General features: G+C 45.9%; 1 protein-coding gene across 1 annotated transcript in view; it reads left to right on the top strand.

Annotated features, from left to right (window-relative positions):
• LOC141073821 (major histocompatibility complex class I-related gene protein-like) overlaps positions 1-13247 on the top strand; it is a 46179-nt gene that overhangs the window by 12483 nt on the left and 20449 nt on the right. The window contains exons 2-4 of the mRNA XM_073561276.1: positions 1062-1325; positions 7014-7292; positions 10490-10759. Of these exons, the coding sequence (XP_073417377.1) occupies positions 1062-1325; positions 7014-7292; positions 10490-10759 (813 nt within the window). The remainder of the gene's footprint in view (positions 1-1061; positions 1326-7013; positions 7293-10489; positions 10760-13247) is intronic.

Raw genomic sequence — 13247 nt, 5'->3', positions numbered from 1 at the left:
TGGGTAATGAAGGTGACACAGGGGGAGGCTAGGGGATGCTGCGATGCTCGTTCCCCCTCAGGTGACAACTTGACACTACCAACGTCATGACTTTGTCAGGATGTCAATTACATCTGAAGGCAGAAACTGTGCTGAGATTGCGTGACACATCATTGTCATTTAAGCCCTGGGAGAGCCACTTCTGAGATCATTGGAACACCGCTGTCACTGGAGATGAGTGTAGGTGTTATCATTTTATTTGGTAGGAAATATAGGGATTGAGAAAGGGCAGTCCGGGTAGTGGACAACCCCTTTAAAAAAAAGAGAAAGAGAACATACTTGCCTTTCATCACCTGTTCTTATGCTGCCTCCTCTGCAGCTTCTAGATGCTTCATGCCAGTGCAGAGGACCAAGGAGCTTTGCAGGTGGCATAAGCACACATGAGGAAAGCTGAATATACTTTTTTTTTAATTATTTAACCCTTTCCCAATCCTAAAAAAAGAATCCAGCAAAATAGTGGATGGCTGCTATTTTGCTGGCTTTGAGAGTCAAATCTTGGAAAATCCAGCGTGCTCAGCACCAACGCTGTAATGTCAGTTCATGAAAACCAGAAAATCATGAAAACGAGATACAATCGAGTTTCAGCATCGCTTAAGGGTGAGTGCACACGCTGCGGATTCACCTGCGGATTTTCCCGCTCGGATTTGCAGGTAAAACCGCATGTAAAGTGACCTGCGGTTTATTTGCGGATTTGCCTGCGGTTTTCCCCTGTGGTTTGACACCTGGACAATGGAACAGGTGGCAAACCGCTGCGGAATCTGCAGAAAAAATTGACATGCTGCTGATTTAAAACCGCAGCAAATCTGCACGGAAAGAAACGCAGCATGTGCACTGCAGATTTGAAATCCCATTGGCTAACATTATACTGTACAATGTCTGCGGAACTGCTGTGGATCAGCAGGGCCAAATCAGCTGCAGATCCGCAGCAGAATCCGCAGCGTGTGCGCATACCCTTATGCCCAATATCTTGGTAGCACCACGCAACTCTCAATGTTATAACCGTGTCTGTTTGTCTCTCTCAGACAGTCACACTCTGCGCTATTACTACACCGGGGTCTCGGCTCCAGGATACGGGATTCCTGAGTTCTCCATCGTTGGATATCTGGATGACCAGTACGTTGAGCTCTACAGCAGCGACACCGGCAGAACCGGACCTGTGGCTTCATGGATGCAGGGGAAGGAGAGTGCGGAGCACTGGGAGAGGGAATCTAGGATTGATCGAGAAAACGAGGCCGTGTTCAAACGTGAATTACTGCTATGGAACAAGAGATTCAACAACACGAACGGTGAGAACACAATGTCCTACACGTCTAGTGCAAATAATCACACATTTATTCAAAAAAGTATTCTGTGTGTTGTGTGGGGTTCAGTGGACTCTGACAGCCAAGGGTTAAGTGTAAAATGTGTCCGTGCCCCACATGTCATTCCCTCCTGCGTACATATGGCATGCCCCAGAGGCTGTGAGATACTCGGTACCGGGCCGGTCATCTTAAAGGGATGTGTCACAGTGGCAGTGACCCGGTCCGTGGCCCCAGGCGGTCATGTAAAAGGGGAGTATTGATTAGGGGTAAAGTTTATGTAGTGATTCGTGACGCCAGTTGGAGTGTTCGACTGTAGTATAGTCGGCACTGCAGATAATCCCTGGGGGAGTAGATGGTGATGGCAGTGCAGATGTTTAACCCTTTCCAACCAGGGCTGACCCCCAGAGATTGTGATTGAAGTAGAAGGCACGGAGTAATCAGGCAGGAGACAAGGAAAGTCGCTTTATCATTTACTGTAGTTCAGGTGCAGTTCAGAGGAGATATTACAACTCTCACTAGGTTACAGTCTGCTCTGCTGTGACTCGGTGTAAGCTTCCTGCTATTCTAATCCCTTCTGGGACCAAGGCTTCACGGAGTATAGCAACTACTCACTGTGTATTCCTCCACTGGCAACTTGCAGCATGGATCCTGTGTGAAGCTCCAGTTCCTTCTTGCAAAATCTTTCACTGATCCTAGTTTGCTGAAGTCTTCCCGGGGAAAACACTCTGCTGTTGGTTGTATAAACCCACAAAGTCTCTCAGCTTACCACACTGCTCTGAAAGCATGGATGGCCTACGGGCTGACTCCCTGATTCTTATTAGCTTTGCTTCTGGAGGAAGCGCATGTCATGGCTTCCAGGAGCATTCTCCATTCTCTCCTTCTTCAATGAAAACAACAACTCAACTCGACTCCTCCCCCTCCCAGTTAGGGTGTGTCTGCAAAGCTCTAAGCTTCAGACAAGTAAGGGACTGAGATGAATTGTGTGTGTGTTGTGGTCTCTAGCAGAGAATGCATAACTCCCACTGCTTACAAAACACATGCAAAACAGTACATATTTAACCCTTTTGTGGCGATAAAGACGCAGGGCGCCACACATACTTACATGGAAACGTCAAAAATATATCTTCTATAAAAAAAAACAATTAAGACCCCCATGTGTGACCAAAATCTAAAACAGAGGGAGGCAGCAATATAACAATTAATTCTGATAAAAAAATAAATCAGGTTTTTTTGGTTATATGGTCAGAAGAATTTTTTTTTCTTTATTTATTATTCATGGCCATAATAGCCAAACTTAAAAAAAAAATGAACAAATAAAAAAAGTGACTATATGAGGCATTTTTTTTGCAAGATGAGCTGTAGTTTTTTTAGGAGCCATTTTGTCATCACATATGTAAAGCTTACATTCATGTTTCATATCTTTATTTTTTATGAGTTCAATAATTTTTCTTGTTATTTACCCAGTGCCATAAATAATGAGTTCAGTGTATTGTATGAGTTTGGATCTTGAGGATACCAAATACCGTATATGTGGCGCCCCTGAGGCTCAGTCGCCACAGAGGTACTGCACCTTCTCCTAAGGTGTGGTGCCCCACCATCCAGGTAAGTTGGAGGCTCCTGACCACGCTCCAACACTTGCACCCCACACAATAGAGTAGTTCAGCATAACTACATTGCAGCTGCTTGCTTAGAGAGAAGCAGAGCACCTTTGGTGGTTCCCTGCTTGGAACACTAAACGTGCTGGGAGGTGGGTGGAGTTGAGAATGCATATAAAAGGCTGGACGGTACCAGGATAGAGGTTCAGTAGGTTCATTGAGGTTCAGGAGGTTCAGTAAGCCGCTCGGAGAGGAGTGGGGATCCCTGGAAGAGGGATGGAGGAAGGAGTGATGCAGCTGCCTCAGTGATCTGAGCCAGCTGGCACGGGAAAGGAAAGAAGGAGAAGGACATTGAACCGAAGCCCGAGCTTCCATAGAAGGGAAAGACAAGTACGGAATGTAGGAGAAAAAGGGAGGACGTGGGGTAGAGGAAGAGCCCTGCCTAGAAGTTCTAAGCGCAAGGCTAGGGCCCAGTCCCCGAGGTTGTATGGACACTAATGGTTCTGCAGCAGACATCGGTGGAGTAGTGGGCTGTAAATGCACTACTCCCATCTAAGACTTGGGGGCACAACAGCAACACGGATAGAGAGCCTGGACTCAGGAGTAGAGAGTCCCCGAAGCAGGCTACAGCTGTCTGCCGTACAAGGAGAGTTCTTGGGAACATCGATTAGAAGGAACTCCAGTGTAACTCAGTACTTGGAGATCTTCACACTCAAAGGCGCTATAGAGGAGACGTTCAGAAAAGGCACATAAGTTGGCGAAGTGTTGGAAGGGAGAATTCCATCTTGCCTGGAGGTTGACTGAGTCCCTGACCCGGAGGACACGGCACAGAAGCGGGCACTACAGACTGTGAGTAAAGCTTTGGAACTACAAGCCCTGGTGTCCTCCATTCCTTCCTGCGTCCGTCCGCCTGGCACTGCTACATCCCCTGCGCCGGACACTACACCATCTAAGTGTCCCCACATCTACACTGCCCTGGGACTACAGCCCTGCCTGTGGAGGGCTATAACATCATTGCTGCACAACACTATCTGTCCCGGAGGATCTGTCTGCAGCATCGGCTTAACACCTCCCTTGCCGAACACCACAGGTGGCGTCACAAACTATTCCATTAACTACATTCCACCATTCACCATCTCTTCCCCTATTAATTGGGCGCCCAGGGCCACGGTCCAGGTCACCGCTGCTGTGACACATCCCGCCGACACCGGCCCGGTACCGAGTACCCCACGGCCCTGGGAGGGCGACCCAACTATACTTACTTTACCTGTTATTTTAGTAACTTTATGGAGAAAAAATCTCTGACTTTTCAGATTTTTTTTTTTTGCTTATGTACAGTACGTGCATATAAAAATATTTCTGTGTATACCAATATAATATGCCTGAAGAAAAAGAAAGTTTAAGGTTTTCAGGCAGAAAAAATTCTCATGTTCACAAAAGTGCAGACTGTGGCTCACTGTTAGAGGTTCTGCCTTCCATAACACAGGCCCTGAGTTTGAATCCCAGCTCTGACAAGTTATATAAAGACATCTCCTGAGAGATCAGTGTCTGCCAGAGATTGGATAGCAATTAAAGGGGTTGTCCAGGCTTTTCACATAATCTCAGTACATATCTGGGCTGCAGAATTATGACAATAAGTAATTTACTTTCTGTCACTAGTTTGCACGGTTTTCTAGATATTCTGAACAGAACGTCCAAGGGGGGGTGTTATGGCATTGAAATGAGAACTAGTCGTAACCTCCTACTCTACTCTACTCCAAACATGCCCTCTATAGCAACAACCCCACCCTCCATAGCTACAGGCCCTCCCCGTCCACATGAAGAAGCCCTCATCACACGGTAACAAATTCTTCCCCTCCAGCAGCCTCAGTGCAGAGAGCAGCTGCTCCTCCCCCAGACACACACTGAACAGTTATCTATGGAAAGTGAAACTAGTGAGGAGGGAAAATAGTCTTGTATTCTGGGACACTCCATGATTACAATACATAAGTCATTATCAGTAATTTCTTCCCTTACTGTCCCAGGCTGCTGGCAGCAGTGAGAACAGACTGTGTGATGGCCAGTGATGGGGGTCTGCAGCTTCTAATCTGCACAGGGGATGGTAGTCACTGATGTAATCTGTTCTGTGACAAAGCCTCTGCTGTGTGAATGAGACAGCTCTGTGTCACTGATGTCTTCACACAGCAGCAGATTTGGTGCAGCGTATGTGTGAGCACTGTGTCTCTAATGACACAAATACTGATGGGAGCAGCCTGTCCAATCAGCAGCTGTAACAGTGTGAAGTGTTGGGGGGTGTATGTATGTATGTATTGTGCTGCTTTCACAAATACAGGATCACTGCTGTGTTCTTTCCAATGCTGGAATAATGATAAAGATGAGTGCTGGTGCAGTTTACTGCCAGCCAATGAGTGGGCAGTGGGTGGTGCTGGTCACTGGAGCTTGCTGGGAGTTTGGTGGAGCTTCGCACATACACTGCACCAAATCTGCTGCTGTGTGAAGACATCAGTGACACAGAGCTGTCTCATTCACACAGCAGAGGCTTTGTCACAGAACAGATTACATCAGTGACTGCCATCCCCTGTGCAGATTAGAATCTGCAGACCCCCATCACTGGCCATCACACAGTCTGTTCTCACTGCTGTCAGCAGCCATGGACAGTGAGGGAAGGAAATACTGATAATGAGTTATGTATTGTAATCACAGAGTGTCCCAGAACACAGGATGATTTTCCCTCCTCACTAGATTCACTTTCCATAGATAACTGTTCAGTGTGTGTCTGGGGGAGGAGCAGCTCTCTGCTCTCTGCACTGAGGCTGCTGGAGGGGAAGAATTCATTACTGTGTGATGAGGGCTGCTTCATGTGGACGGGGAGGGCCTGTAGCTATGGAGGGTGGGGTTGTTGCTATAGAGGGCAGGTTTGGAGTAGAGTAGGAGGTTACGACTAGTTCTCTGTTGTGAGCTCATTTTCTCGTTCACCTTTTATGTCCGATGAACTAGCTCTGCTGGTGAAAGGAGGTGGTGAAACTGATTTGGATGGGAGAAACCTGTCACCTGAACAGGTGGATTGCGATTGGACATCCGGAATCTGAGTGGATATAAGGCAGCCGACGCCCTGTAGGGTTGCTGGTGATTTCTCTGCTCTGAGCTCTGGCCTCCAGTTCAGTTCCTGTCTTCTAAAGCTATGTTTTGCTCTGTTATTGTTCCATGAGATTTTGTCTGATTTGCTTAGTTTTGTGTTCTGCCAGCCCCGGCTGGGGCTCTGCTGAATTTCCATTTTTGTCCCTGATAGGTTAAATCTCTTTTGTTCTGTCTTCAGAATATATCGGAGTGCTGATATAGGGATTTTGAAGTCTAGTTACTTCAGGGCTGTTTTTCCTATCAGACGTGTTGGGACATTTTTGGTAGGGTTTTTGCGGATTGCAGCCAGCATCTTTTCTGTCCTTTCCTATCTAGTTAGTTGGGCCCCATCATTTGCTCTGCCTGTCTTTCTGTCTGTTTGTGTTTTCACCGACAATACATGTTGGGGGCTGTCTATTGCTTTGGGGTCTGCTCTGGGGCAGTTTAGATTTCCCCTTTCTTTCTTTAGGCTTATTTAGTTCTCCGGCTGTCAAGAGGCGTCTAGGACCACCGTAGGAACGCTCCACGGCTACTGTTAGTTGTTGTGAATAGGATCAGGGGTCTGCAATCCGCTAGCTACCAACCTCTCCGGTTTTCTGGACTTAGCTTGCATTTTTGTTTTTTCCTCCTCCGGTGACTCATTCATAACAGTTCTCATTTCAGTGCCATAACACCCCCCCCCCTTGGACATTCTGATCAGAATATCTAGAAAACCGTGCAAACTAGTGACAGAAAGTAAATTACTTATTGTCATAATTCTGCAGCCCAGATATGTACTGAGATTATGTGAAAAGCCCGGACAACCCCTTTAAGTATGCCTTTTACATATATGACTTAGGAGGAAATCACGCATTCACCATCTACTCTGATTATATATTTTACACACAAAAACTGCAGAGTTGCTAATAATTTCAAAATCTACACATACCCCATGTATAACATGTTCTTGTATTTTGGGCAGGCTTCCATGTCGCCCAGGTGATGAGCAGCTGCGAGCTGCGAGATGATGGCAGCACCAAAGGATTTGAGGAGTTTAGATACGACGGAGAAAAACTCATGGACTTAGACGTACAGACCGGATCACTTATGCCTATCATGAACGAGGCTCAGATAATCGCACAGAGATGGAACAGACCGGATGTAAGAAGGGGTGATATTTACAAGGTGTATCTGGAGAATAAGTGTATTGACTTACTGAAGAGATTCTTGGAACACGGAAGAGAAGTCCTGGAGCGTAGAGGTGACGTCACTTTCCATTATAGGTGCAAAAATGGGAGATTTGCTTGTCCATATTGATATCATGACTATAGACATTTATTAGTTGGTCCATAAACCTGTTTTATTAGGGGATAAACATAGTGTGAGTGTGTAAGAATATGTGCACAAATTGCGAATTTGTGTGCGGATTTTTTCCCGCGGAATCCACTGAATCCGCAGGTCTAAATACCCGCGTTTTTACTGCGGACTTCCTGCGGATTTGGCGTGCATTTTTACACCTGAGGATTCCTATAATGGAATAGGTGTAAAAACACTGCACAAAGAATTGACATGGTGCGGAAAATAAACCGCTGCGTTTCTACGCAGATTTTTCCGCAGCATGTGCACAGTGTTTTTTTTTTCCATAGCATAAGATAGTACTGTACATCACTAGCGAATCTGCTGCGGATCCGCAGGGCCAAATCCGCTGTGGATCCGCACATGAATCCCCAACGTGTGCACATACCCTTACACTGAGGGCAGTGATTGGTGGCAGCAGCTCGGTAGATGTGATGGGTTCGTTGTCTGTGCGACGCCTTTGTCTTACTGCCAAAATGTTGCAGCGGAAAATCTGCAGTATATTATAGTGCCATCCAAGTGGATGAGATTTTACCACGTAACTCCAACACTGCGTAACAGTCTTTAATGCCTTTCCAGCATTCATGGTAAATGTATAGGTGTGCGTGTATGTATGGAGCGGGATAAATCTGCGTGTATCCCAGATGGATTGTGCCGTGGATTTGTTTCCCATTTTACTGCAGATTCACAGCAAAATCTGGAGCTGATTCTTTTTCAATTAAATCGCTTTTTCCCTTGCGACGCAGTTCGCAATCCCTTGCGCTAGATTTTGGGGTTCCTGTCACTGAAGCATACAGTTTCTGATGAAGGTCTGGGTATAGACCGAAAACATTCAACTTATGTATGCAGAATAAAATGAAACTTTTTCTCTCATTACTGCGTTTCTGAGTGCCAAGTTTTTTTTTCACTAAATCTTTTTCAATTAAGTTTATGTCCTGTGTCAATGTAACCTCAATCCTTATGACGTATGTATATGGACCTGATTGTTCCAGTCATTTTAACTGTGGTCATTAGATACTAACTATTGCTTATCAGATGTATTATTAAACAAGACCAATCACATGCTTAAAAAAATTGAGTCAAATACCTTGTAAAAACCCGAGCTTTCCTGATCCTGCAGTTATTTTCTGTTTTGCGCTGCGTCACTTTATTATTATTATTATTATTATTTACTGTATATAGCACCATTGATTCCATGGTGTTGTACATGAGAAGGGGTTACATACAAATTACAAATTACAGATATCACTTACAGTAAACAAACTAACAATGACAGACTGATACAGAGTGGGGAGAGGACCCTGCCCTTTCGGGCTTACATGCTACAGGATGGTGGGGAAGGAGACAGTAGGTTGGTGGGTTGCAGCAGTTCCAGTGTTGGTTGAGGTGATATCACCGGTAATGGTGAGAGAGAATTAGGTAGCAGGGTCATTGCAGGCTGTAGGCTTTCTTGAAGAGGTTGGTTTTCAGGTTCCATCTGAAGGATCCAAATGTGGTTGATAGTCGGACTTGTTGGGGCAAAGAATTCCAGAGAATAGGGGCTATTCGGGAGAAGTCTTGGAGGCGGTTGGGTGAGGAGCGAATAAGTGTGGAGGAGAGAAGGAGGTCTTGGGAGGACCGGAGATTATGTGAGGGAAGGTATCGGGAGATTAGTTCAGAGACATATGGGGGAAACAGGTTATAGATGGCCTTGTAGGTCAGAATTAGTAATTTGAACTGGATACGCTGAGGGAATGGGAGCCAGTGAAGAGATTTGCAGAGGGGAGAAGCGGAGGAGTAGCGAGGAGAGAGATGAATTAGTCAGGCGGCAGAGTTAAGGATGGACTGGAGAGGTGCGAGGGTGTTAGCAGGGAGACCACAGAAAAGGATGTTGCAGTAGTCGAGGCGGGAGATGATGAGGGTTGAGGAATGGACGGATTCTGGAAATATTTTTGAGCTGGAGGCGACAGGAGGTAGAAAGAGCTTGGATGTGCGGTTTGAAGGACAGGGCAGAGTCAAAGGTTACTCCGAGGCAGCGGTTTTCTCGTACTGGGGAAAGTGTGATGTCATTAATTGTTATAGCTAGGTCGGGTAAAGAAGATCTGTGAGATGGAGGAAAGATGATGAGTTCAGATTTGTCTACATTGAGTTTGAGGAAGCGAGAGGAGAAGGAGGATATGGATTCTGGACAGCAGAGAGGTGACGTCTGAGCCAGAGAGGTAGATCTGAGTGTCATCAGCATAAAGGTGGTAGTGGAATCCGTGGAACTTTATGAGTTGCCCCAGACAAAATGTATAGATTGAGAAGAGTAGGGGTCCTAAAACAGAGCCTTGGGGACTCCAACAGAGAGAGGGTGGGATGAGGAGGTGGTGTGGGAGTGGGAGACGCTGAATGTGCGGTTGGAAAGGTATGAGGAGATCCAGGATAGGGCAAGGCCTTTGATGCCGAAGGAGGAGAGGATCTGTAGTAGGAGGCAGTGGTCAACTGTGTCAAATGCAGTGGACAGGTCTAGAAGCAGGAGTATAGAGTATTGTCCATTTGATTTGGCTGTGATATTCACGTATTCAGAGATATTCACTTTTGTTTCTTCTGGAGCGCAGCATGTGAAGTTTTTGGTTGCATGTCAACTGGGCGTGTCTTCAGAGTCTTCTCTGGGGGGCATCTGCTTTCACCCCTGCCTCCGAAATGCTGCCAATCACAGTTCTGCAGCTGATCTAATAGTTACAAATACTGCTGAGCTGTGATTGTCAGGGAGGGTTGAAAGTGCATGGCCCCAGAGAAGACTCTGAAGAAACACCCAGTTGAACAACTAGCAGTGATTTCAGATGCTGCGCTTTAAAAGCAACAAATGTGAATATTTCTGCAATGGAGCCACATGGCACAAAAGGGATAAAAGTGACAGAATCAGGGGCACCCAGGGATCTTTACCAGGGATTTAAATTAATTTTTTTTGAGCAGGTGACAAATCCTCTTTAAATGTTTGAATGGACCCCATGTCCATAACTAGTCCTCATACTGTTCTTTTAAGAGTCTATTCACTGTATTACCATAGCTGTGAGGAATTCTTTGATGCCCTTTGCTTACTTGAGGGCTACTTATATATTTAATATCTTTTACTCTCAGTTCGGCCACAGGTGAAGGTGTCTGGTCAGGAGAAAGGAGACATCATGATGCTTCACTGCCAGGTATACGGATTTCACCCCCGACCTGTGGATGTGAAGTGGATGAATGGGGAAGATGAAGTTCACTCATATGAGACCACACTCGTCCTTCCCAATCCTGACGGCACTTATCAGATCAGGGTCAGCGCGGAAGTGACCCCCAAAGATGGTGACAGCTACTCTTGTTATGTGGATCACAGGAGCCTGGAAAAGCCACTCGATGTAAAATGGGGTGAGCGTTTTCTCTAAAGGGGTATACCTTAAACAGGATAACATTCTGGGCAAGGCTGCTGGGAATTGCCGGTTTAGGATATGCAAAGTGTGCCTTGTAAATTTTTCGGTGACAAACTCCCTATTTCAATACTATGCCCAATCCCTGTACCCTCAAACCTTATTATCCTCCCCTGAATATAGGTCTGGGTTCCAAGGATCCATCATAAGACCAAGTGTCATGCACAGGAAACATCGAGGGTCCAACAGTTCTTACTAGAACGCAAACATTTAATTTGTCAATGTGTCAGATCAACCGAATGTGAAGCAATAAGGAGACCACTTGGACTCCCTGTCAACTAGTCTGCCTTTATCGCCACCACTTTGCCTCGACAGTAACCATCACCCGCCATCAGCTGTGACTTGTCCAAATCAGAAACAAGAAGCACAAAGAGCATATATGGCCAAACATAAGATCAAAGACCTCTCAATAAGGGCAGGACACAAGGCAGCTCTTGATAAGGCAGCTGGAAAGATGAAGCTCAAGGTGTCCATGGGACTTAAAGAGTTATTCCCCCCCTCAAAAAAAAATCAGGATATTGGATAACTTGCTGATCACTGGAGGTTCTACCACTGACACCCCAGTAAACTTGAGATGGGGGCTCTGCAGTCTTAACTGTTGTGTAGGTGCACCATGCTCGGCCTCCACTCCATTCATTGTCTATGGGGCTGCTGGATAAAGCTGAGTACAGTGCTCTACCATATCCAGCATCCCATAGACAATGAATGAAGCAAAGGTCATATACTGCTCACCCAGTATTCTGATTACCAGCAATTAGCTAGCTTTTCCCCATCAAATGGATAACTTGCCATTTTGGGATAACCTTTATAATATGGAGGATGCCACCAGATACATGAGGGGGTTAAATATGGAGCCTAAACAGACTGTACTATCAACAGCAGAAGAAAGGGAGGTAGGAACTGACACTGGCGTCCTGCTGAGTGGCTGTAATCGCTTCCCGATGTGTGGCTTAAATACATCTCATACATCACGTACAATGTTGGCGCTGTGACTCTCAGCCCTTGTGTGAGTTCTGTCTGACAGAATGCTGCACCCATCAACGGCCATGCATGAGAAGGAACAGACAAGGAAAATATACACTGCTCAAAAAAATAAAGGGAACACTTAAACAACACAATGTAACTCCCAGTCAATCATACTTCTGTGAAACCAACCTGTCCAGGTCTGAAGCAACACCGATTGTGAATCAATTTCTCCTGCTGTTGTGTAAATGGAACAGACAACAGTTAGAAATGATCAGCAATTAGCAAGACAACCCTTATAAAGGAGTGGTTCTACAGGGGGTGACCACAGATCATTTCTCTGTTCTCATCCTTTTTGGCTGTTGTTTTAGTCACTTTGCATTTTGTCATTACTGTCAACCCTAGGGGTACTGTACAATAGCATGAGGCGGTGTCTACAACCCACATACGTTAATCAGGTAGTACAGCTCATCCAGGATGACACATCAATGCGAACTGTGGCAAGAAGGGTAGCTGTATCTGTCAGCACAGTGTCCAGGGCATGGATCAAATACCAGGAGACAGGCCAGAACACCAGGAGACGTAGAGGGGGCTGTAGGAGGGCAACAACCCAGCAGCAGAACCACTACCTCCTCCTTTGTGCAAGAAGGAACAAGAGTAGCAGTACCAGAGCCCTGCAAAATGACCTCCAGCAGGCCACTAACAACCATGTGTCTGCTCAAACTGTCAGAAACAGACTCCATGAGGGTGGTATGAGGGCCTGATGTTCATAAGTGGTTGTTGTGCTTACAAGCCCAACATCATGCAGGGTAATTAACATTTGCTAGATAACACCATGATTGGCAGATTCTACATTGGCACTCGGTGCTCTTCACGGATAAGAGCAGGTTCACACTGAAAACCGTGTGACAGAGTCTGGAGACGCCATGAAGAATGTTCTGCTGCCTACAACATCCTCCAGCATAACTGGTTTGGCTGTGGATAAGTAGTGGTGTGGGGAGGCATGTCTTTGGATGGCAGCACAGCCCTCCATGTGATAGCCAGAGGTACCCTGACTGACATTAGGTACCGGGATGAGATCCTCTGACACATTGTGAGACCATATGCAGGTGTACTGGGTCCGAGTTCCTTCTAATGCATGATAATGCTTAGCCTCATGTGGCTGAAGTGTGTCACCAGTTCCTGCATGAAGAAGCCATTGATGCTATGGAGTGGCCTGCCCGTTCCCAAACCAGAATCGAATCAAGCACATCAAGACAGTACATGTATCGTTGCACCACTTTATCTCCAGGAGTTGACTGATGCTTTAATCCAGGTCTTGGAGGGGATCCCTCAGGAGAACATCCGACATCTTTTTTATGTTTTATTTTTCTCAATGCATTCCAATATGTAATGAATAAAGATTTGCAACTAGAGTGATATCTAAGATGTGGTATTTTAGTGCTCCCTTTATTTTTTCAGCAGTG

Source organism: Dendrobates tinctorius, unplaced genomic scaffold (genome assembly GCF_039654945.1).
Source record: "Dendrobates tinctorius isolate UK_male_01 unplaced genomic scaffold, ASM3965494v1 ptg000315l, whole genome shotgun sequence".
NCBI classification, from domain to species: domain Eukaryota; kingdom Metazoa; phylum Chordata; class Amphibia; order Anura; family Dendrobatidae; genus Dendrobates; species Dendrobates tinctorius.
Note: the sequence above shows the minus strand (reverse complement) of the source record. Positions and strands in the feature narration are given on the sequence as shown.